Genomic DNA, 24,954 nt, shown 5'->3' on the forward strand with positions numbered 1-24,954 from the left:
AAACCAGTCCTTACCCTGAGCTAAGAAGGCTCACACTCTATTTTCTTCCACTAATGTCAAATTCTGTTCTGACCTCAATGGCAATTTTTCCACATGGGAACTAAGGATGGCAGACTTCTTTCAAAGCCAAATCCCAAAGTGTAGAGCCAAAGTCAAGACTGATTCTCAAGTTACTGCTCAGCTAAGGAGTAACCTTGACGTCAGTGGAGCTGCAGCATTACAAACACAAGAACTACCTTCCTGGTTATTACTTGGACAACATCTTCTCAAACTGGTGACAATTTTTACTGAATAAGAACAAAGGAAAGACTTCAAACCCTTCAGGCCTTGGCCCACACTCATTACATTAGTAAAACCATCACTGAGTTCTACAGTGCAGTTAGTAGAAATAAAGGAATAATAACAACACTTCAAAAGCAAATATCACTGCATCTTTTCTACTTGCAGATAGCAGTAATTTCTAATTTTAGTACCTCTATTTCAGGTACCCAAATTAGAAACTTTAATACTTTATGAAATTTCCAGAATCTGAATCAAAGAACCTATACAGAAATCTGCTCTTCTCCACAAACTGCTGTTACATACTTCCAAAGTATATACTCACCTTGTTGGTAGCTAATCAATGACAACATTAAAATTAGTTTGAAAAGAGTGAATAATTCATTAGCTTTTTTTTTTTTTCCTGGTGAAGCAAACAATTTTATCAGTCCCATAGAAATTTTCCACTCCCCATGTTCCTGACTTTTTGACTGAAGCACTCTGAAAGTTCTGCATTTTTAAACTATTCAAATCATAGAAAGTAAAACTCCAATTTAACTTCCTCTTTATGCATCCAACTGAAATTTAAGAATTGTGTTTTCCTGGAAGACAGGGAGCTGTATATGAGCCTAACCCCACCCTTCCTTACATCAGTGGCAGTTTTCAGTGCAAACAAAAGGCAGGATTGCACTTCATGGAGAAAGATTTTGTTCCTACTGAAGCAAAACTTCCCCCAAATTCCACTGACTGGTCAGCAAGATCAGTTGGTTGCTCTTCTCTGATCTGTGCAGGCCTATTAGCTGAGGATGGGCAATATGTTTTAAAAATCAACATACTCTTGCTTTGGCATGGCTCTCTATTTCATCCACAGTAGATGAATGTTGGTTGCAAACTTTAATGTTGGTTTTTTCATGCATATTTTTCTCGTATTCTCGAACATCATCCATAGTCATATCTGTAAAAAGTTCAAAATTGTTGGCATTTTCCATTGATTCAGTGCAAACTTATTTTTTTTTTAAGGAGAAGGTTCTAGGAACACATAGTCTTTTAGCAGAAGCCAAAAAAGGATTTAAAAAAAGAGCATGGAGCAACTAGCTTTATGAAGACCGACTCATAAAGGTAGTTATATCAGCCAAGGAAGGTGTAAGAAGGTTAAGTCAAAGGGAGTCAGAGAACAGGAAGGAGTGGAAATTGTTTAGGAGTATCCGTGTAACATAAGGTAGGCAAAAAGTATTGAAGTGCAGGCCTTGGCAAAGGCCAAGATCTTCTAAAAAGATTTTAGAAGATCCCTTGGAATAAAGGATAGGTACAGAAATATTATAAATACTTACTTACCTTTCCAGGCACTTTCAAAAAGATTTTATGTTATATTTGCATAGTACATCTCATAACCAGCAAACATTCTTACTGTTAGAGCATACATCAGCTTAGATTCCAGAAACGAACACTTAATTATAGTGGAAAAGTGAATTAATAGTGAACACGTTCAGTTTTGTAAGCCTCAAGCAATTTAATGAATTACAAGAATTAGAAATATTCTACAAATCAGGCTGATTCTGCCAATAGGATCATTTATCATTGTCTAGGCATGCCTGATGTTGTCAAACTAGTGCATAATCTGTTAGATGCTTGCTATGTAACCCTAAGCAATTATTACAGATTTTAAAAAGATTTGTCATAAACCACACTTCCAGTAAAAACATAAAGAATCCAATTAAATGACTTGTGACCTTACTCTTCTGAGTATTTCCATGCTTTCAATAAATCTACTTGAGAGTAAGGTATAACTGAACATGAAGGCAGTCAGATTTCTGGTCTGTTCTTTACAACGGTTTGATAACTTCAGAGCTTCATGAAAATAGCCATCAACTTTTTACTCACAGAACTTAAATAGCATTTTATTAGCACAGTATACTTGCAAACAAGTACCCCTTTTGGTAACATACACTGTGTTTTTGTTCTTGAGGCTGTAATTTTTCTCAAGTTTATTATGTGCCACTTGGATTTGCAAATTCCTGTATCACACCACTGCTTGTTATGTGATGTGAGGCTCTTGCTGCATTTTACGAGACAGCTTTTAAGGAAAGATATAACTTTAGCTATTATATTAGTAGCACAATGTAATACTTCATCCGTGCAAATGAAATGTAGTCTAAAATTTTGATCAAAAGGAAACATGGAATACTACTAACTCATACTCTTTTAGTCTTTTCCTTTTCCTGTTATCTGGAATGAAAAACAAGCTCATAAGCCATGTCAATAACATGCTAAGGATGCACTTTGCCAAGCAGAGAACATGCTCTTAATTAGTAAGTAACACTGTGAAAATAGATTTTCTTAATAATAAAGCTAAATACAGTTTAGTAAATTTAACGACAAGACACATTCATACTTACAGTATCAGTAACAGTAATCAGTCAGTAATATCCGCAACATAACATGTCATTTAATAATTGATTTTATTACACCGATTATTTGATTCTGTTTAGCTGACTAGCATCAGCTCCAAGTCCTTCTCAAACTTTTATTTTAAAAGATGGTAATAGACACATTGAAGGCACACAGACACTTCAAAAACTGTATTTTTGAAAAACTCTGCCTACACACATAAACATGTCAAGAGCAGTACCACAAGACTTTTACAGACCATATGTATTAAATTGAACTGGATGTATACAGATTGGAACTCACTCATTTTGGGTAATAAAATACTCAGTTTCTAGTCAGCAAGTCTTACCAACTTCAGAACAATGCAGTGGTATAAGGGCTGCAGACAACAGCACACAGTTACCTAAACTAACTTTCTGCACTTATTTTTTTTTATAAATCTTGCTATATACTTAGCCTTTATTCATATCTATTTTAAGTCCAGATTTTTTAGGTTTTGTACTTAGCCTGACAATTAAGTTCTAAAAGTACACTATATTATTTAGTAAAAAGAATCACCGTGACAGTAAAAATCCACAAGATAATTGTGTATCACAGTATTTAATTTGTGGAAAGAGTATTTTTGCCAGGGGGCATTCAGCGTTAAGATGGGAAAATCTGTGCTTAAATGATTTGGGGCTAAACCTATTCCGTAAGTTTAACTTCATGACTACTCACTTGTTATCATTATCAATAACTCTGCTAAACTGCAGATGAATCTCTGCTTCCCAGTAACATTTCTTTATGTCGCGCTTCAATAGATATTTTGGGTAGATGTGGGAAAATTTGTGGGCTCAATTTTTACATGAAGTCAGGCTTCTTTATTTGAAGTCAACAGTTTCCCTGACTTCTTTCGTACAGGGAAAATAACGGATCACTGTATTTCAGGTAAAAAAATGGAAAAAAAAAAAATCTCTTGAGAACTCTTTCTCACTGGATACAAAATTCTCTTACTAGTTTATGGCTATCCCAAAATAGAAGATATGTTTAGTAGATGTCAGTATTTTTACGATCATTACAGCGCAAGATTTTCATGTGGTATTAAATTTATAAGAACATTGTGATTTCAAAGGCAATTTTTTCTGTATTTTCAAAAAATCAGCACAACGAGTTTGTTGTTAGATTCTAGTGTAAAATTATGCAGGTTTATGAAGTCACTGAAGATGTGTGTGTTTGCACCAGCTGGGCTAGTTGACTATTTCTAAGCAATGCAGAATGTTTCTGAGTTTTGATGAAAGACAGGTGTCATTCTTATCCATGAAATGCCCAAAACGGTGTTTCCTGAAGCTTAAGGAGGGTCTAAATAAACATTCTAAAGATATACCCAAATTCCTATTATATGTTACAGGAATGTCCTAGAAACTGTTCTACAAGTATCTATGATTATGGATACATCTTACCAAAAATACATGTAAAAAGCACAAACCCTGTGAGCTTATTTTATAAAATGTAATTGGCTGTTTTGATATTCAGATTACTCTCTACTGTTGAAAGTGCCCGTTCCTACAGCTGGTTCATGGATTCAGAACAGCTTTTTTTGCATGCAGCTGCTGTTGAATCAGACCCAGTAGACTTTATGTTTATATCCATTTTTCAGAAAGGACATTAGAGCTCCATCTTTCCTTTATTGCAACCCACATTAGCAGTTTAAAACTTTCCTAAAAAGCTGAAATTGTGTTGGATTAGAGGCCTTAGGAGTTTGCAGTATGGAAATGACTGCATGTTAATGCAGTCTTGATAAGAAGCTTTATTCAAACCTGCATGTGGTTCTCCATATAGATGACTCTTGGCAGGGGCAGCTTCTATCTGCCTATGCATATATGGTGAGATGCATGGGATGTAAAGGATCCCTGTATGCTGCCTACTGGCTGCCTAAAATACAGCCTACTCTTGTTACAAAGAACCTGCTGTAAATGAGCTCCGTATGTTCCAGAGAAACTGAACATAGTTCCATCTCTTTCAGGAACTACTTATACTAGGGCCTGATGATCCATGAAAGCAAATGGAAATCTGTTGTTAATTTTCTTAAGCTTTGCATCAGCCCTCTCGTGGTTTTGGCTGGAATAAAGTTAATTTTCTTCTTAGTAGCTGATATAGTGCTGTGTTTTGGATTTAGGATGAGAATAATGTTGACAACACACTGATGTTTTAGTTGTTGCTAAGCAGCATTTATACTAAGTCAAGGACTTTTCAGCTTCTCATACTGCCCTGCCAGCAGAAGCTGGGAGTGCACAAGGAATTGGGAAGGGACACAGCCAGGACAGCTGACCCAAACGAGCCAAAGGGGTATTCCATACCATATTACATAGTGCCCAGTATATAAAATGGGGGGAGTTCGCTGGGGGCACCATGGCTTGGGGATTGGCTGGGCATCGGTCAGCAGGTGGTGAGCAACTGTATTGTGCATCACTTGTTTTGTATATCCTATTATTAGTAGTATTAGTATATTACCTTCCCTTTCTGTCCTATTAAACTCTTTACCTCAACCCATAAGTTTTATGTTTGTTTTCCCTGATTCTCTCTCCCATCCCAAGGGGGTGGGGTGGGGTGGGGATTGAGTGAACAGCTGTGTGGTGCTTAATGGCCAGCTGGGGTTAAACCACAACAAGCCCTTTTAAATGGGCTAAATTTCGAGAATACTTACCGTACCACTCATCAACCCAGGCAAAAGCCTGCCGGTGACCAATCAATAGTATATCTCTGACCACCTGCGAAACAAGGGAAAGGTTAAGTACCTCTGCAGCAACAAAACCTTCTAGAAAAGTAACACTGTTGTCTTTCAAAGTGATTTAAAGTGAAAAATGTTCTGACAGTTTTGTGTCTGAAAAAACATGCCCTAGAGAGTCAGATATACTGGCTCTGAAGGTCTTGTAGTCCAATCTCCCATTTGAAGTGGATCTATTGCCAACACTGGATCACATCAGCATGGCTTCGAGTAGCATGGGAAGCCATTTGGGAATGTGTACAAAATCCATTAATCTTTGGGCAATTAGACGTTCCAGAACTCTTCTTTTTCCTTGTTAGTTTTTTAAACATGTGGAAGGTCAATACTCTGAAAAATATTACCATTTGGTTGTTATGCCATTAATTAATTAATTTTTTTGTAGTCTGATTGGAAAACTTTTCCACTACCTGTTTGTAAGAAATTCTGCACATCATTGCTACATGTACGGTACTCATGTATACTCGTAAATACTTTAGCTCATATATTTATCACAGTATGGAAAACGTTATTGATAGTTTTTCTCAACCTTAGACCTGAGCAGCTCCAGGCTTTGTCAATTTTATACCCAGAGGTGAACTCTTTGGCTCTGCTCGAGGTCTGAAAGCAGATTCGGCTGAGCTCCCTAGCTTTTACACAGCCAAAGTTACATTCCTGTGCTGGGTAGTACTCAAGTTCTGCTTATGTGAAGGATAAGAAACAGCTCCTGTTTCACTGACCTTGTGTACAAATTGCTCTACTCTGGTTTGAAGTCCCCAGACTTCAAATTTCACAGTCACGAGTTTGTAGGAACACATAATTGGCTGATGTGTCTCTCTCCAGCCTTCTTTTAATTGGCCTCTCCCAGTCTTCTGTGACTTGAAATATTTAGGATCCTGCAAAGCAAAGAAAACATACTGGGAAACGCAGGAGAGGAAGTCCTGTTTGTCAGTTTGCTAAAGTAAATGTTTTGTTAAGACATAAAATATGCAAACATGCTAATAAACATTTATGAAAAAGTAATATGAATTTGACTTAAGTAGGCACTAGGATATACTAAAATCCAATCCTGCCTTTTATCCAACGCAGCCAGTGAATCGATGGCAGCATATTCTTGGAGATGCTTTGACAATCATATCATCTAGGACATTTTCTGCTACAGGAAAATATGTTATTGCAAGTCATTACAATACAATGCACTCCAAGTGTTATTTATGGCATTTGGAAAAAAAATGTTGCTTCTTCAGAGCTTGCTTTACCAATACTCTCTCAGTGTGACTTACTAGTAATTTCTACCCATGCCTGTCTTCCTGAAATCATGTCCACTTTCAGCTTTGACACATCAACACTGATGTGACCCTGACAAAGGCATTTTCAATTTTAAGTGAACTTGTATATTCAGGTGGCCAGCTAGGTATGAATCTCCTCCAATTTAGCCATTTCTGATTACAACCGAGTTATGAGCAAAACACTAATTTCGACTCTGTCTCTTCTATGAACTGGAAAATCAAATAAATTGGTGTTGAAATTACAACAGCAAGACCAAAAAAACAGTAAGGACATTAGTTCATCTTTAAAGTTTACTTTTATCTGTACAAGTTACAGTTTTATCTATCAAGGAGTTATTTTCTATATTGGTATAATTTCATTTCACTTTATGTCCAATCCTGCTAATTACATCTTGTAAATAGAAATAATTTACAGTTAAGCATTGCTTTTCAAAACTTGAAAACAATGTCATTTCAGTAGATTCATAGTGGATCTTCTAAAATCTGTCTTTAAGTATAACCACCAGTGCTCACCTGTGTTGCCTTTCCCAAAGCTGAGATCTGGGAAGATCTTTTAAATCCATCCTTTGTTACAAAAGCAGTTAAACATGTATTTAACTATGTGCTTAAATTATGCACTAAATGGAAGACAATCAGGAGAAAAACTAAGAAAAAATTGATAAGACCAACTCTGATCTTCATTTTCTTTCATTCAGTATGAGCTTATATATCATTCAGCTTTCCTTTTTTCTAATGTTTAGTTATCTCCTGACTTGGCTTCTGATTTTATCCATAAACTGAAGCTCTGTCATTAAAGCTTCTTTACAGAGCTCTAATGAGGTGATAGTCTTTCTTCCCTGTGAAAGTCATTGCTTTTATTGCTGACATATTCTTTTCTAAATAGAAACTTCAAGCTCTCAGTATAATAAGGTTTCAATGTTAAATCACCATAAAAAACAATTCGGCGTCATCATATATCAGAGCGACATACCACTGTGTATCACAACTCATAGTCACATGCTGTTGCCAATCTTCTCACTCAGTAAAGCTTGACCTCAGATTGATCTAGATATTTTCTGGTTGAAAGAGTTGTTTTATAACTGATCATTGCCTGAAGCAATCAATATAATAATAATACCACCACCACCAACAAAGACATAATATTCAGAAAGATATAAAATTCTACAACAACAACAACAACAATGGGAAGAATGAAGACATAATATTCAGAAAGATGTAAAATTCTAGTAGATGGTTCCATGAATAAGGAAATAATTACAGAAAATATGATTTCAAATATTCTACCAAAATATTCCAGTGTAAAATAAGTATTTCTAAAAAGGAAAATAGTTTGCTGTTTCTTACATACACATAAGGTGCTAGTGTGATGGAGCCATTGTCCTGATTAAGCATTTCAGATACACACTTTAATAATACCGAGAGTATACTTTATATCTCTTCAGCGATAACCAGATCTATAATGGAATAACTTCAATGCAGTCCAAAGGGATTTAATGTAATGAATTTGAGTCAGTATCAAGTATTCAGAATTTATAAATAAAAATTAAATAATGAACTGCTACCCTGCATGACTGCTCAGTCATGCATAAAACTTGTGTCTTGTTCAAACTGCAAGAACCCTCTGGCTGCTGTGAAAGCAGTGTTTTGCTTTGTTTTGTTTTTGTGAAGTTAACACAACGGGCAAGGGGATTCACAGTGGAAATAATTCTTAAATTGGTGGCCCACAAATAATCCACCTCCTGCAATGCAATTCATCTGTGACATCACTTTTAGCTGCAAATTCCTTTAACGGTGCCCAGAGATGGCATCTTTCTTGAAGGACATGATGTTTAGTCACAAATTGGCTGGACAGTTTTGAGCAAAGAGCCAGGCAATGATGGACAGTATGGGCAACTTATATACCTAATAGCTTTTATGGAAATTCCTGCCTTTCTGGAAACATTAACATATTGATACTATAAAACTGTAGACCGATGAATGGAAGCCAGGAAACAGAAAGAATTCAGAGGAATAGATTTCCAGACTGCTGTATGAAAGATCAAGATGTTAAAGATTTGACTGAGTGCTTGCTCAAGTGAGCTAAAACTCAGATTGCCTGTAAACTGAGTAGTGGGATGTAAGATACACAGCAACATTAAGCAAAGTGAACTTGACAGTTTAATCTCTGGCCATTAATTCAAACGGCATGAGTGTTTTACAGAGGTGAGTTGTTATCGTAAGTAAAACTAACATCACTGGGCTTTTTACCCGGATGCTAAAAAAGTAGGTGTTTAAAAAGGTCTTGGACTATTTTAGAAAGACACAAATTCTGGCTCAGCAATTGCTTGTGCTATGGTTCATAAGAGGAAGTATTTAGGGGAAGAATCTCTATGTTTATCTCTGTATTTTGCATATATTTACACCTTTTGTAGGTCTGCTATTGGCCACAGCCACAGGGAGCACACCACACCAAAAGGATCTTTGGTGTGACCAGGACTGATCCAAAGCCCACTGAAATCAATGAGAAATTTGACATGAAACCTACAGCCTAGAATTATTTTATGTGCCTAACTCATGGCTTCAAATTGCCAGATTAAGATTCACAGCCTGGAATCCTTTCTGCAATTAGGCATATAAGGTCCTTCTGGAAAAAAAAAAAAAAAAAAAAAATTAAGCAGGGATGATAATTTTCTATTAAAGGCAAGTAGAAATAATATTGGTACACAGCACTGCTGCTCCTCCTGGCTTTCATGCTGTAGCTCACTGATTAGGTTAGTCAGATAGAACAAATTAGACTCATGTGCCATGCTCACATCTCTCCAGGTCCCAGGAGGAAGCGCTGAGCACCTGCCTGTACCGATCATGGCTGTTCCTTACTCCTCCTGTGAAAGGTATGGCAATTTGCAAAACATACCAGAGGCACCAGGCTAGAGTGAAGAAGCTTGCTCTAGGCAGGAATTGTGGCTCATGTGTTTGAAACACTTCTGTCAGTGACTAGAAACTGGGCAAGCTGATCTTTGGTCTGACCCCATTTTTAGGTTATTATTTACACCATTAATTTTGTGTGTGCCTTATTTTTGCTTTTAGCCACCCATGCCTTCCTTTCTAGAGAAGCCATAATCCAAAGAATACTGTGTCTATTCACTATTTTCCCCTTAATTTATCTACTGGCAAAATCCTCAATCTGTTTTAAATGTAATGGCATAGCTAAAATCTTTTTGTTTAAATAACCTTCTCGTCCTTTTATCAGACCCAATTTATTAGGAAAGCCCATCTGGCAAATCCTTTTGCTACAGAAGAGCAAAACCTACCCTGTATTTGCAATACATTATTGCCAGGTGCAGAGTGATTTAAAAATAGCACTTCTGCTAACATAGCATAAACATCATTACCCATGAGCTGGGCTTATTTGAGAATAAAATGTAAAATTACAATAAAATAAAATAAAATAAAAGCCACAGTGTGATGGATATGGTTTCTAACATAGCATTCTCCCAGTGTTACTCATTTACACCACGTCTGGCAGGTCCTGGGTCACATGCTTATTGTTGGAGATTCCATTATTTAGCATTTATTTACTTAACCTTCCTCATGGATTGCAGACATCATGGGCATCAGATGTGGAATTATAACCCCCTTTCCAGGAGGCAAGCACCAATGTGTTGACAGTATAGCACTGGGTTGTTGCAATGCCTTTTCATATTTAATTCTGAAATGTTATTTTTTACTTAAATAATTAAATCAATTCATTGTTTACAGAAAACTTCCAAATCTGAATGGACATGCTTTCCCTTAGCTTTGCTGTGGTATCAGGCATGATTTGAAGATGCCATACTATTCTGCAGCTGGCAACACCTCCTTTGTCTGTATGCTGGAAGCCCGCACTGAACATCTTGTTAGCCTTGTCACCAATCTGTCTCAAAAATTACTTGCTGCTTGTATGGCCATTTTAGCATGGAAAAAGATCCCCAAGCTGAATATGCTCTCCAGAGGTGAAAGTGCATTGTGCTTATGCCATGCATCCTATTCTCTTACCAGAAGGTACTCAGATGTCCCAGAAACAGATTCTTCCTTCCTTTTAATGCATGGATTCATTTTTTCAGACTCCTATTGCAATATATTCCACCACCATGCTTTTGAAGTGCAGTCAATTTTTTTTCCCCCTTTAAGCTGAAGACCATTTTGTTTGATCTTAAATTTCAGAACCAATCCTTCATGGTTTTAATATATGTGATCTGGCATTTCACCATCAGCTGTAGTTGCTAGGTTTTGGATTTCAGCTTATATAGCTAGTGCTCTGGAAAGATTTGTTGATGTAAAGATGCTACTATAGACATTTATGTGGAGTAATTTTTTAAAGATACCTTATTTTGTCCCTTTGAATTTCCATTAAAATGTATTTTCTGGAAAAGCCAGCTAAATATGTAAGAATTGTAAATACTGGGACAGTTCTGAGGTGTTAAAATATGATAAACCAGCCAGCCTTTATGTAAGCTCACAAGTGAAGTTAGTAAGGAAAAGGAAATTTTCATCTGTTTTTGCTATGCCCTGTACTGAACTACTGTACTGACATGTTGCACACATTCACTGTGGGGGCTGAGCCAGCTGTATTATTTCAACTACCATAATTTTCTGGCTCTGTAACGTGATAGAGTTTTTGTTATTCTGAAAGCACCTGGACAGTAGTAAGCTGGACCTATTACAGTGCAGCTGTGTTAAAGTGAAAGAAGCCAGCAATTGAAGAAGAAAACTGCAGCAGCTGCATGAAATCTTTCTGTTTGGAGGTAACTTAAAAGTTTATTCCATTTGTCCAACTCTAAACTGCTTTGTTATAAACAGGAAATGAAACACTGTTAAATTTTGAGAACTTGAATATGTTCACAAAGAACATTTTGCTCAGTAGCTCACATCTACAGTAAATGTTTCATTTCAGTGAATGATTCACTTGAGGCCCTCACTCTTCAGCATAGCTCAGTTTTATTCTTTTCTACAATCCAGATAAATATATATGTCTATATTGGGAATACATGATGGCTGGTGATACATATTCATTGACGGTAAAGTCACAAGGAAATTACTTTACAGAATGTACAACTACTCTTACCTGTAGGCTTGTACATTCTTTATACAGAAGTAAAAAATTTGTATTCAATGTACCATGTACATTCAGATTTGGAAACATATGTGAGTCCTTACAGAATAACAGGCAAACCTGTTAGCTTGGATCTAGATTCAAGCTTTCTCAATTTGGAACCTCACATTTAAACTTCTTACAGGTTTAAAGATTTTTAGGGCCATGCTTGTAAAAAAAAAAAAAAAGCTTTATATAAGATGTGGCAGCACTGGTAAGTATTCTGGTGGCTACTTCACAATGAAGTTTGTAGATGGTCATTAAGTTAATTCTAAGTCATCTGCTTTGGAATACCCAGAATTGCTGCAGTTATACCTCCTCCAGTCTTCTACAAGGGCAAATCTTTTGACAGCAGAAATCAGTATACCTCCATGGAAGACAGAATTGGACTCTGTGTATGTGTTTGTAATAGCTAACAACTGTCTTCTGATTCACTGTTTACTCGGTGATTTAAGTCCTTTTGTGCATACACTGACAGATAAACCCTCTATTCTTAAGGGAATTCAAATCACTTGGATGATTCTGGTCAAGAGATCACTCAGTATTATTAGCAGAGGTTCCTTTAAAATGTTCTTCAATGTAACAACAGCTATCCATAAGCCTCCAGCTAACTGTATTTTTTACTTTTCAATTTTAGTTGATATTTAGAAGGACAGAAAAAGCAGATATACACAAAGTTGAATTCAATCACTTTCCCTTCAACTGTCATGACATTTTCATGGAATGCTTTTCCTCTCTCATCAGTACCAGCACAAGTCAAAATGAGCTATGCAATTCAAATCGAATATTATACATATGAAGATGTTTTATACATTTTGTCTTTTTATGTGTGAATCATTATTATGTAAGTTACAATGGAAGGAAGAATATAGATCTGTTTATAAGATTCATGTCAGGGCAACTGAAAAATAATTTTTTAGATCATAGGTGCTAGGAAGCAGAGAACGGTTGCTTCACTTGTTTGTCCTTGGATATCTCCTGAACCCTCCTGTGGTAGCTGTAATATTATTACCTCTATTGATGATACTGGTGTAATACATACACAATCATATCTTCTGTTTATATAAATGAGAAAAACAACACTAAAGCTGCTGTGGTTCATTCTGCTATAATCAGTGAGTTATCTGATGCACTAACTCAAAGAAAGGTCGCAGTCATATTGTAGAAAGGGTCTTTTCACACTGAGGGCACTGAAAAACTTATGATATTGACCCAAACAGTTTATGAAGGATAACTGAGCACTTTAAAGCTAAAAATAATGGAGAACACAAATACTAGCTTAATAGCAACTATGGAATTAGTGCTGTCTGCTCATAACAGAAATCGTCCATCTACAAGCAGGCTCATAAGCACTAACAAAGAGCAAGCAGTTGAAGCAGTGTGTAAAAGGTTTACATTATTTAAGTTACGTCTCTAATATACAGTAATACAACTAAATAATGAAATTTGCTGTTAAAAACTGAAGCATATTTTTAATTGAAGAGGGATGCACTTTTGTCCGCATATAAAAGAAATTTAAAGATCATTTCTAGAAGCTGCCAAGTATGCTGACCCTGATACAGAACCTGCTTAATTTTAAGCATGTGAAAGATCCATTGAAATGAAGAGATTACTAACATGCCTGAAGTTAAAAATCACTCTCATTGGACTTTCTGGATGGGAGTCAGAACACTTATCCCGTGGGATCTAATTCTTAAATCCTGAGGATTGTACTTCACTTTTAATCTTTAAACTTAGTATCAATTCAGATTAAATGATCTAAAAGCAGCCAAATTGTTGTTATTAGTGTAACTAAAATACCTATCTAAAGCTTACAGTAAATGGTTTTCAGTTATCTCTGAAACTGTTATATGGAAAACACAGACCGTTTCTCAGTTACATAGTTACTTTTTTATGCTGTTCTGACTGAAAACAGACAGAAATTACAGTTACAAACATTTAAACTCTTTTTATAGTCCCTAAATTATGTAAGAGGCCTCATCAGAAATGGGAATTTGGCTTCATGTTCATATGGTAGCATAAAAACCCAATAGTTTGTAAACTTTGGAAGATAGTGAATTCGACTATTATTTATTCAATATCAATTACAGTATGTGCACAGTTAAATGCTAAGGTGTTCTATTTTGTATGAATTCTGAAACAGAATTTGGTAGCCAACATACAAATCATCCATCAGTACAGAAAAAACAACAGATGCTGGGCTATTTTTGTTGTTTAAACCCATATAAAATTCCATTTTGCTTGGAATCAGGTCTCTAGATTTGTCTTTGAAATAACAACACAAAGACCCTGAAATTATCTTCTCACATAACATGAGGCTGGTTTTCTATATCATACAATTAATCATATGGAAATTATGCTTAATAGTTGGCTATTAAAAATGGGACGGAAAGCTGAAAAGCTAGATGTTACCTTCATGTTTTACAATTACTGGAAGTGCACACACTGAGATGAAAAATCTTACGTGATTTCTGTAAAACACAGTCAAATGCTGACCCGTTCAACAGCAGCAGTCATTCCTAAATGGAACCAGAAGACCATGGAATTCAGATAAGATGATGGGACCAATAAGCTGTTTCATGAGGTGTTATGTAATTTTGGGTATGAAACAGATGGATTTCATTATCTAAAGAAACTAATAAAATTACCTTTCATTCTACTATATACCCAATTTTGTTTTATGATCCGTACATAAAATGTGAAATAGGATCTATAAATGGAAGATAACAAGTACCTGACTTTTTTAGTTTGAAAATCACGTCTCCTATGGTATAGAAATGTATTCATTGGCAAGTCTTCATTTTCTATCCTAAAAATGATTATGTAGTCTCGTTTTGTATAGTCAAACAGCTGCCATACTCATTGCCAGCTATGAATATATACTTGGCTCCAGAGGCAAACCATATCTCCAAAATTAAATGCAAGCATAGATTTGATAGTTCCTCTCTAGCTACTTGTTATGAACCATCATTTTTCAAGTCTAAGGTTAAAACATTGAGACCTCACCTTCATTTGCATGGTGGCTGCTGATTTCCAAACAGTGAATTGCATTGACCTAAAAGAAACATGCTCTTCAGAGATGTGCACTATCAAATATACATGGGAGCAATTTCCAAGGGAATTTTAAGAGAGTGAATGTGTCTCCTGCCATTGATGTTTTTTGGCAGATTTACTGCAGTATGTAGAGTACTTCAGTCCCTCTTGGTCTTGTGTCATGGTCGCCCCTGAGCAACTGTGCATCAACCCTATTCTCGCTGCAGCATATCTGTCCTTTGCCTGGGCTTAGGCACTTTGCATGACTTATTAACTGGGGTGGGATGCAATTAGGGACAACACTAATGTTTAAAACTGCTCAGACCTGGAAACACTTAACTGAGCTTCATGATTCAAAGAAAAGTCCTTTTCTATTTTGAACGAATTCAGCTGAATATCAAAGGTCTGGTACAGGATATGTTCTGATAAGGGTATGAAAGCATTTCAAAAGGTTGGAGGAATCATCTACAAAAGAAAGTGTCAGACAATCTAGACAGAGAAGTTGCTATATGCTTCCCCTCTAATCGAAAGCTTTCTAAATACTGCTGACCAGCAACATGTCGTACCAAAATAAGATTGTTTTGATTCCTATCAAGGCTTTCCTGCAGCCTTTTACATTCCCTTCTTCACCATTTCACAATCAAGTTGTCTCTTACCTCTGATTCTTTGTAATAGCGCTCAGGAATTTCATCGCTGGCAATATCAATAAAGCAGACTTCTCGCTCCAAATCTTTAGCTTCTTTGTCAAAAATCTGCAAGAGTCAAAGAAATTCAACACTGTAACAGCACAACACCGTTACAAAATCCACCTGGAATAATGGTTACAAGTGTTTTCAATGACTTGTCCAACATAACGTATTTCAGGCTTGCGCCTGAACAGCTTCTGATGTAAGATACTGAAGTTTTTGCAGGGACACAGTCACATTCTCTAGCCTACTGCAAACATCAAAGGGAAGAAAACGGGTGTTCTCAAAATCATATATGAGCAAGGTATTCCTAAGGAAGATTAACAACAGTTTGAATGAATTATGCCGCAGACTTTTTTGGGGAACAATCCACTATGTCAGATCAAGAGACAGTGGACTGTTAAATACAACACATCGTTTTCAGTACTAACTGCTCACACCGCTGTTCTTCCTTGCACTTTTTGGAATGGAGACTTCAGTCACAAACAGTAAAGTCAATAACTAGGATTGGTTTTATTGTGTTCTCTAATCTTTGAACTAGATTCCATCACTGTGTAAAAAACCTGACTTTCTGGACTTTGGGTGTTTCCAGCCTTTTCAGTCTAGGGACAATAATGAAATGCAGGTGTTTTGTGTGAACGAGTCAGGCTAAGTTGCTGTTATACCGAGAATCAAAATTTTGGTTGAACTGCCCTCAGTGGAAGCTGGAAACTTCCACTATCCATCTGTGCACACATAGAGCTTATTTTCATTTTAATCCTTTAGGACCTGGTTTTGAATACCAAGTCTTTTGTTCTATGCAAGGCAAATGATGGGTATATTTTGAAAATGCAGGTCATTTGCATCTGCAGCGTAGTATACTTCTGTATCCATAATTTAATTATTTAGGCATCTTAGTGACCCATGTGGCTTATGCTATGTCTGCAATAAATTTCTACTCATGATTCTGGGACTTGGAAATAGTGACTAGTTAAAAGGCTATCATGAATTAGTGCCACAACATTCAGGGAAGTTGTGCATACACTGTCAAGATCAATAACAAGCTAACAATGTGTTTTTTCCTTTGGGGCACAATGTTCTATAGCTAAGGTTTCCAGAAAGCATAAATATTTTTGGGTTTTGTTGTTGGTTTTTTTTTTAAATAAATGTAGTGAACGCTCTGTTAATTTCATCCTAGAGGAACACTTAAAAATACAAAATGCCAGCAACTATTCAGTAACAAGAACGCTACTTTATTATTTCTGAAAGAAATGTGGCTGCCCATTTAAAGCATTCAAAGTGAGCAAGGGACTACAATGAAGAAGTATACCAGCTGATAGGGAGAACATTGCTCAGGAAATCATAATTCAAATAAATGAAAAGCTGAAGTTTGACTCTACAGTTTTAACTTGTCTTGGTAGTTAACAGTACTGGAATAAAACAGGCAACACTGAATGCTTACTGAACTGGATATAAAATGTTAACATGTCTGCAACTGCAGAAGAACAGAACAAAGGGAAACTCCAGTCTGTTTTTATTTGTGTACTTATTTTCCTTCTCCAATCCTTGTTTTGAAAAAAACTATGTTGATTATTTGAACAGATTTGAGCTGAGAGGTCCTTTTCCTGTTGTGCTCTTTCTTCGAATTGGGGTACATTTTTTTAAACAACTGTTATGTTTTCTATATATAATATAGGTCACTTTTTATAAGCTTCCTCGCTTGCTTTTTTCCTAAACAAATTCAGATATACAGAGCAGGCCCTCGATGAAATCAGTTGAACTATTTCTGGAACAATATGCATTTCACCATAATCTCTGAGCTTTAAATAAAATAATGGAGATTTCTCTTAAATGGACATTATCAGGTCAGCTGAGGCTCTGAATCAGTACAAGGTTTAAATACAAGCCTAATAAATTTAAGCACATGCATATCTCTGCTCATTTGCAAGGACCTAAATTGGGACTGTTACCCAATATCTGATGTGAAGAAATGTGCCCTGCTCTGTCACAGGCTTGATCCACATATTGCACCTCTAAGTAATATAGTTTTAAATTCTTCTTCTCTCTTTAAAACGCTTTGATAGAAGTGGGGATGACAGATGCCTTTGCCAATCTGTCAAAACCAGGAGGAACTTTTCAACCATTTCAACTATTCCTTATTTGCTGCTTAGGCTATCTCTGACCATTTTCTCCATTCCAAAAGTTTGTTGAATGACATTCTCGCTTCCCTTTGCTGGCAGAAGTTGTTGTCTAATCATTTATGCTTCTCCCCTTCTTAGATTGTCCTCACAAGATTTGCAGATAGAGATTTAATCTTCTCATTCTATCAGCAGTAGAAAATAGGAAGTCACTAGAGAACAAGACTGATTTCTTTCTTAGCTTTAATTCTCTTATTGCCTCTCCTAGCCACATAATCTGGGATTGTCTTAAAACCTGTAGGGAGGATGGGTTTATTGCATTTGTGATCAAAAAGCCTAGAGAAACTTAAAAGTTTTAAAGGAAGAGATTAAAGGCCACGAAAAGAAGCATAAGGCTCCCAATCTGTGCAACTGTATTTGCAAATGTGCAGAAAATGAATGGTGAGAACAATCTGTATCCTTAAGAAGATGATGTAGAAAGGCAGAATATTAAATATTATATTGGAAAGAAATGGACAGGCTTTACATTTGGAAGCCAAGTAATTAATTGAGATTGAAATACATGATCAAATAGAAAACAAAGACATTCAGGCTGAAGCATCCTTTTTTGCTGTGATTTTTTTTTCGGGGGGTGGTGGTGGTGACAGCTCTTTTACAACAGACAGACTTTCATACATTTCCACTTTCTAAGAGGAATGAAACCTCATCATTATTTAGACTCATTCACCCACAAAATGACAAAAAGTGGAAGAAAGGTTTTAATTGGGTCATCTTTACAATTGTCAATAATTTCTTTTGGGAAAATTTTCAAACCCCCCCCGGCAGATGATTCTAGTACCTCAGGAAAGAAAGACCATACAGGATACTGCAGAAATATAAGTGCAGCTATATTTAAAAATCTTTCCTTCATTTTCCTCATGACCTACAATGACATGTCCTAGCACATACTTTGCTAGTGACTTCTCTTTGCCTAGTAGCCAAAGCCAGAACAGAAAGTCAGGTTATGAGATGATGGTAAGCCAACAACAAATTTAATATCTTTTTTCTACAAGCTCCTTTCCCATTCTTCTTTTTCTTCTATCTTCAGGCTAAGTTGCTGGCTTCAACCTCATTCAGAGGTATGTAATCCAAAATTTTACTTTTATGGAAAATCACCACAGCTAACTTGGTTTAGATGTAAATAGTATAAAGCCAGACTCTGCTGAATCCATTAAGTACATTCACACTGGCAAACTCCTCACTCATCTGTACTACTAAGACTCTGAGGGTCAAATCTGTGCTTGTTTGGCCTGGCTTTGTTTCATAATATATGATTCTCTCTTGTGATGTTTTTTTTCTATCAAGAGCAAAGAAGGTATTCAAGGGATTACCAGCTGGAAAGTTGTCCGTCTCTGTCTTTACTACAAAATGGTTTTTTTTTACCAGCCTAGATACAAGGAGTTTGTGGTCAGAAGGCAGCTAATTTGCATTTTAAACACTAATACATACAGGACTTAAAATTTCCTGTGGAAACAGTTAAATAACAGGTCAACTTAGAAATAAAGACAAGTTGTTAGAGATGAAAGTGGTAAGGCAACCTATATAGAAAATTCAACACTATAAACAAACAAGTTTGGAAATGGGTGTGTTTTTTTCTGAAAGCTATTTTTTCTGTCCCTTGTAAGGCTTTGGGTGAGACAAGATCACTATGTTTTCCTTACTTGATATGTTAGATTCCAGATAGTCAGCCATTACTGAGAAATGCAGCTAAGGCAGAGAAGTGAAACAGATAAGAGCTAAAAGATTTTTTTTTTCCCCAAAAAAGCAGAGCACTCCTAAATTAATTACAGGCGGGTAATATGGTAGCAAACATGATTATATTCCATACGCTAAATAATCAGACACCTGTGCCTACATACAGACTGAATCCAAAATGACTACGTTGTTCAATGCATAAATGTAATTTATTGAGATGAGAATTTCTCCTATAAATCAAATTTCCTCTTCCATTAAATCCTTCTTTGAGTTAACATCTACGCCTGAAAGCAATGTTCTTCCCTCTCTGCCTCCCCATTCCCTGCCCTGCCAACAAAGCCAACAGGCATTCCTATGAACTTAAATCTTTGCAGTAGCTGGATATCACAAGATGACATCTTAGTGGGATAGGCAGGCTATGACATGAATGGCATGACAAAAATATCTTTAAACATTAGAATTTGAAATGAAATTAAATTTATCTCTGCCTTTCTCACTATTATATTGATCACTCATTGTCATCAAGCTTCAAGAAAATGGAAGAAATACAGTATGCAGCTAGAAGAGCTCCCAAGCTTAAATGCATATATGTAACATATATGCTTCTTTTTTAATTCAAATATTGATATTTCACTGAAGTTTTTGGGTTTTCTCTGTATTTTCTCCCATCCCTGAAATGTAGTCTAGCTATGCAACTTGCAGGTATTTAGCAATTTATATGATGACGAGCGCTTTCTGTGAGCAGAATACATACGTATCCAGCATTTGTAGGATGGTTTAAATCTAGATTTCAGAGTATGTGAAAGTTAGAGGTATAATTGCAGTAAGGACTTCAAGAATGATCCTTTTTTTTTTCCCCTCCTATTAAAAAAGGTAAACTCTGGCACAAAACCTATTCTCCACCTTGAAATTCTAATCTCCTTAGATTGCCATCATCAGAACTACTGGCTAGTATCCAATTTATTATTACAGCATCCTTTAGCAGGCTGTGTCATCTGGTCCACTTTAACTTTCATTTTTCTGAAGGAAAATTTGGTCTAAAATAAAAGAACACCTACTTAGAACTTGATGTATGGAGTTTTATTCAGTGTATAACTTTTCAGTAACTCACGTTCCAACCTCGGTTACCCCCAAGGTCCATTAATTTACTTCTGAGATTACTTGGGGGAAGATTACAGGAATCGACCAATTTCAAACCTGTTCACTGGCTAAAATTATTTATGTGGACACACATAATTGGGAGCAATTCTTTTCTGGAAAAAGATTGAATCTCTCCCCGAGAGCAGTAAATTTGGCTCACTGAACGGCATGGGAATATCACTGTCTGCTGCCGAGTGGAAGAGGCAGTTACATATTTATCAGCAGCACTGCTCCCTGCTCCTTTTATCTCCATGTCACGACTCCTCTATTATTCCATCTCTTATAAAATATCTCATTTAGATTTGTACTTTCTGAACAGAGAAATATATTTTTATGTAATTATGTCAAAGTAGCTATGCTTCCAAGACCATACTAGACTATCAATAATATTTACTGGGATTAGTTTTTTTAAGTCACATCTATTTCAAGTGCTAGATTTACTAATTAACTTCAGCAGTTCATTTAGAAAAATCAAAAAGTAGAGGCACAACCACAATACTTGTTCACACTCTCTGTCAGTATGGGCCTTATCTTATGTTCTGTGATAGCCATATGTGCTTGGGACATACTGTTTGTAGTTATGTTCAACAAAAAGAGAGCTCTTCGCACAGAAGGAATTTTAGGCTAAACTCTCCACTTGTTTGCCTGTATTTTTTGAGACTTATTAGAGGGGGAAAGCTTCACAAAATCAAGATTTTTCATTGCAAATTATACAGGACACAAACAGATACTCAAGACCATCATGCAGAAAAAGTCCATGTGCAAATAAAATCATCCCTAAAAGTGACCCTAGCTTTGATTTTGACATGTTTTGCAGCGATGCCTAGCAATCCTTTAGACAATTTACAGGATGATATCCTGTAGTGCAGTAAGGCTAAGCCAGGGCACAGCTGAATCCATTTCAGCTGAAATCAGTGTTTCATGGTTGTTTCCTTAAATAGCAAATTTAAATTTAATTTACATATGCTATATTGAAGTTTGTTACAACCTAGTTCTATGTTACTAAAATAGGAGGCAAAAATAAGGGGAAAAAACCACCCTAAAACCAGCAAAACTAGAAATGGCTTTTCTTCTTAGCTGGCCATACCTAAAATTTATTTTACTTTAGTCAAATGTTTCACAACCAACACTTCAGAAATACACACTAAGGATAAAGCATGATGAAGCATCACTTGTAGGGCTGCAGAATTAGAACTCACCATCAAGAAAGGATTTTCTAACTTTAAATGATGGCACTGCAATTTACTTAGGTAGCATACCAAATAATATCTGCTATTAGCTGGCTGGTTTTAGTGTGCTCAAGCTATTAATGTGTCAAATGATACTGGTGTTAATTTATAACTATATGGAATACAGAACTACCTCTTGTTTTCATTTGGCAAATGGTCATTCTGAGACATGCATTTTCAACACTATATTATCTCCGAAAGGTAAGAAACACGTTGATAATGTATTTTTCTCTTGATTGACAAAGAATTAATGTTGTAGCTCTTATGACTTTATCAGCATTACTGAACCATACACTCACAAAAACTTGCCCAATGATACCCATACTTTGCAATCTTGAAATACAACTCTGCCTCGAAATCTTGACTCCACACCTTCATTACCCTTGACAATAACGTTATTCTTGCTAATATATATCATGGCCCTTTAACAAAAAGAAAGAATAAGTTATTTTAAGATCTTGCATGTTATTCTTTAATAATCAAGATCCAGCCATTGAGTTTTCCAGAGCAAAATGTTATGTTACAAAGAGCAAGGCACTGTTACATACAGTGAATTTCCATTATTGACAACTATTGGATCATTTTTACAAGCTGTACTTTTTTTACTTTCCTCAGGCACTATCAGACAGCAAAAATTCACTGCCCAAGTATTAGCAGAAATTAATTTTGTGACTAAAAAACAAAACAAAGCAAACCAACAAAAACCAGTCAAACATAATGATCCTTCTGCGACAAACAGGAAAACTTAAATGTCTCTGTAATTCAGTGATTTGCTTGAACAGTGCCTTCACTCTACCTTTCCTCTACCTTAAGCTACAGACTGCTTTTTAGAATTTTTCACCAGGACTAGACTGTGGCATGCAAGAACAGACACGGAGCTACAATGCATAAGATCACTGTGCATCGATTACAATATCTACTAGAGCCATGTGGTGGATCCTTTGTAATCAACAGAAAGCCTAAGTTGGTACATTTCCCACCAAAATAAAAAAAAAAACCAAAATGTGTCTCTGTACTGTACACTGAAGGAGTAAGAACAGAGATGGGAGAAAAGTGAGAGCAATACACCATTTAGAATAAAATTAGCCTCATGTGACATAAATACTGACCAATCAATAGACTGTTAAAAGAAAATAATATCTGTCCAAATAAAAAAAGAGGTTAACAAAGTCTGCTTATGAAAACCACAGACTAATCATTTATTCACAAACAAGTGATAAGTTATACCACTCCTGCCTGTGATTTCCGACCATTTCATTAATTAGATAACCTTAAGAATTTTCTTGTATTTAACTTGTGGTTTTAATACTCAAAACATAGACTTTGTGTATCTGTATTCAAATTCCCTAATTGCTAATTTTTCTTAGGGGAAAAAAAGTGTGCACTGAGTGATTAATACGCACTTTTATAGCTTGTCTGTGTTCACTGAAGCTCTCTGGTGTAGGCACCTGCACTTCCCTCTTCCCAGCAGTTCCCACTGCAACCTTGACTTACATAAGCAGCTAAAGATGCAATAGGGAAGCAGTATTTTCACATACTCTACAGATACCACCCACAGTGTCATTTACATTTTATAAAACATTCTAATTTTTATTTTAAATTACAAAATGGAATTTCTAAAAGTAAAATAAAAATAAAATTTCTCTTTAAACTAACAAGTTTACTTCTTAAAAGACCCGCAAAAGGAAACACTGAATGGCCTGACTCAATGGTCTAGTTTTTAACACTACTAATGAAGCTACAAAGCTGCAAGGTAGCAGTGACAATATTTGATGTACTAACATGCTCATCCAACACTGATTCTGTTTTTCTAAGGAGAGAGTTGCCATGCGAACGTCTAGATGCAATACAGCAAAATCAGCTGTGCTTTAGCACTACAAATCACAACTAGATGGATTTATGGTACTGCAATACTATCATCTATGCAAAGTTTTATCTAAATAAAGGGTTTTATTGTCCATTGTACTTTCTGGCAACATTTCTATTTTTTCTGCAAATCAAGTGCAAACTGAAACAAATCAGAACAACAGTGCTTTAAGCACATTTAAAATAGGTTAAAAATGATGACAAAGTCTAAGACATAGAAAAATCAAGTTCCAAAGCAGGTATTATTATCTTTCACTAGTTTCTTCTATCATGATGACTGGGAGAAAAAAATGAGGACTTTTGCATCAAGATATATTGCAGTAATTAGGTAGAATTTTACCAGACAATGTAACATGTTAAATAAAATAATTCTAATAACATACTAGCCTGCTAAATGACAACAGGAACCCCTGAACATTTATATTGCTTTCTTCCGCTCATCAATAGAATTAGTTAGTACCCTCATATCTAATTATTGCTTTTCACAATCAATATCTACTTTATTAGATAGCATGGAAATGAAGAACAGATCAGGGTTCAAAGATTTCAAAAAACCTGTATGATCTCAAAAAATTTATTTAGAAATGGTTGAGTTAAAATCAGACATGTAGTATTACCCTCATTACTGTAATATTAATATTCATTCAGTATATCTTGTATTACAACTGAAAAATTTACAGAAGTATTTTTTGGATTAATTATTTCTTCATCAGTCAAGTTTGACAGTCGCAATGAAGAAAAATACAGTGTATCTATGGAAATCTATAGAAATAGAGGCTATGTTTCCTGCTGTTTTCTGACTGAGCAAACATAGTGAAATTTAATCTAAACTTGTCTGATATGAAGGAGAAATACACATCACATTTTCTTAAGTGGGGTTTAAGCCTACCTATTGAGTGAGAGGAACAAGATCAACTCTTAGTCCTAATTCCAAGTTGTTTGGTTTAACAGAAATCTCTCCACTGGCTCAATCACGTCTCTCCGTATTTACTAACCTTCCAGCATTTCAGTGCTGTACCAGCCACATCTGTGTCACCAGATCAATGTCACTGGATCAACAGCAAAACCTGTAGATCTTCCACTGGTTTATTGTGTTCATACTAGTCAATAGCATAGCTCTCAGAATTACAAAATCATGGAAATTAGGATTGGAGTGCAGCCCTCTAATTCAGCTTTTCTTTCTCCTCCTCAGTTCAAGTAAGGGTCAATTAAATCTGTTAATCTTGGTAAATACTTGCCTAGTCTGTGACTCAGGTACCACAATATGAAGGTAATATAATATTACCCCACTGGCACTCTGGTAAAAATTACTTTTGAAGAGCTGGATTCAAGCAGAGTAAAGATTCTTTGATTTACCTCATCTG

The 24,954-nt window shown here is 35.9% G+C and overlaps 1 protein-coding gene across 1 annotated transcript in view; it reads right to left on the reverse strand.

The window, feature by feature from the left end:
• Window positions 1-24,954, reverse strand: part of PITPNC1 (phosphatidylinositol transfer protein cytoplasmic 1) — an 83,992-nt gene that overhangs the window by 2,133 nt on the left and 56,905 nt on the right. Inside the window, exons 6-9 of the mRNA XM_069799328.1 lie at window positions 15,475-15,570; window positions 6,127-6,282; window positions 5,330-5,393; window positions 1,095-1,213 (exon numbers count right to left, since the gene is read on the reverse strand). Coding sequence (XP_069655429.1) covers window positions 1,095-1,213; window positions 5,330-5,393; window positions 6,127-6,282; window positions 15,475-15,570 — 435 coding nt within the window. The remainder of the gene's footprint in view (window positions 1-1,094; window positions 1,214-5,329; window positions 5,394-6,126; window positions 6,283-15,474; window positions 15,571-24,954) is intronic.

Source organism: Haliaeetus albicilla, chromosome 12 (assembly GCF_947461875.1).
Source record: "Haliaeetus albicilla chromosome 12, bHalAlb1.1, whole genome shotgun sequence".
In the NCBI taxonomy this organism is placed as follows: Eukaryota; Metazoa; Chordata; class Aves; order Accipitriformes; family Accipitridae; genus Haliaeetus; species Haliaeetus albicilla.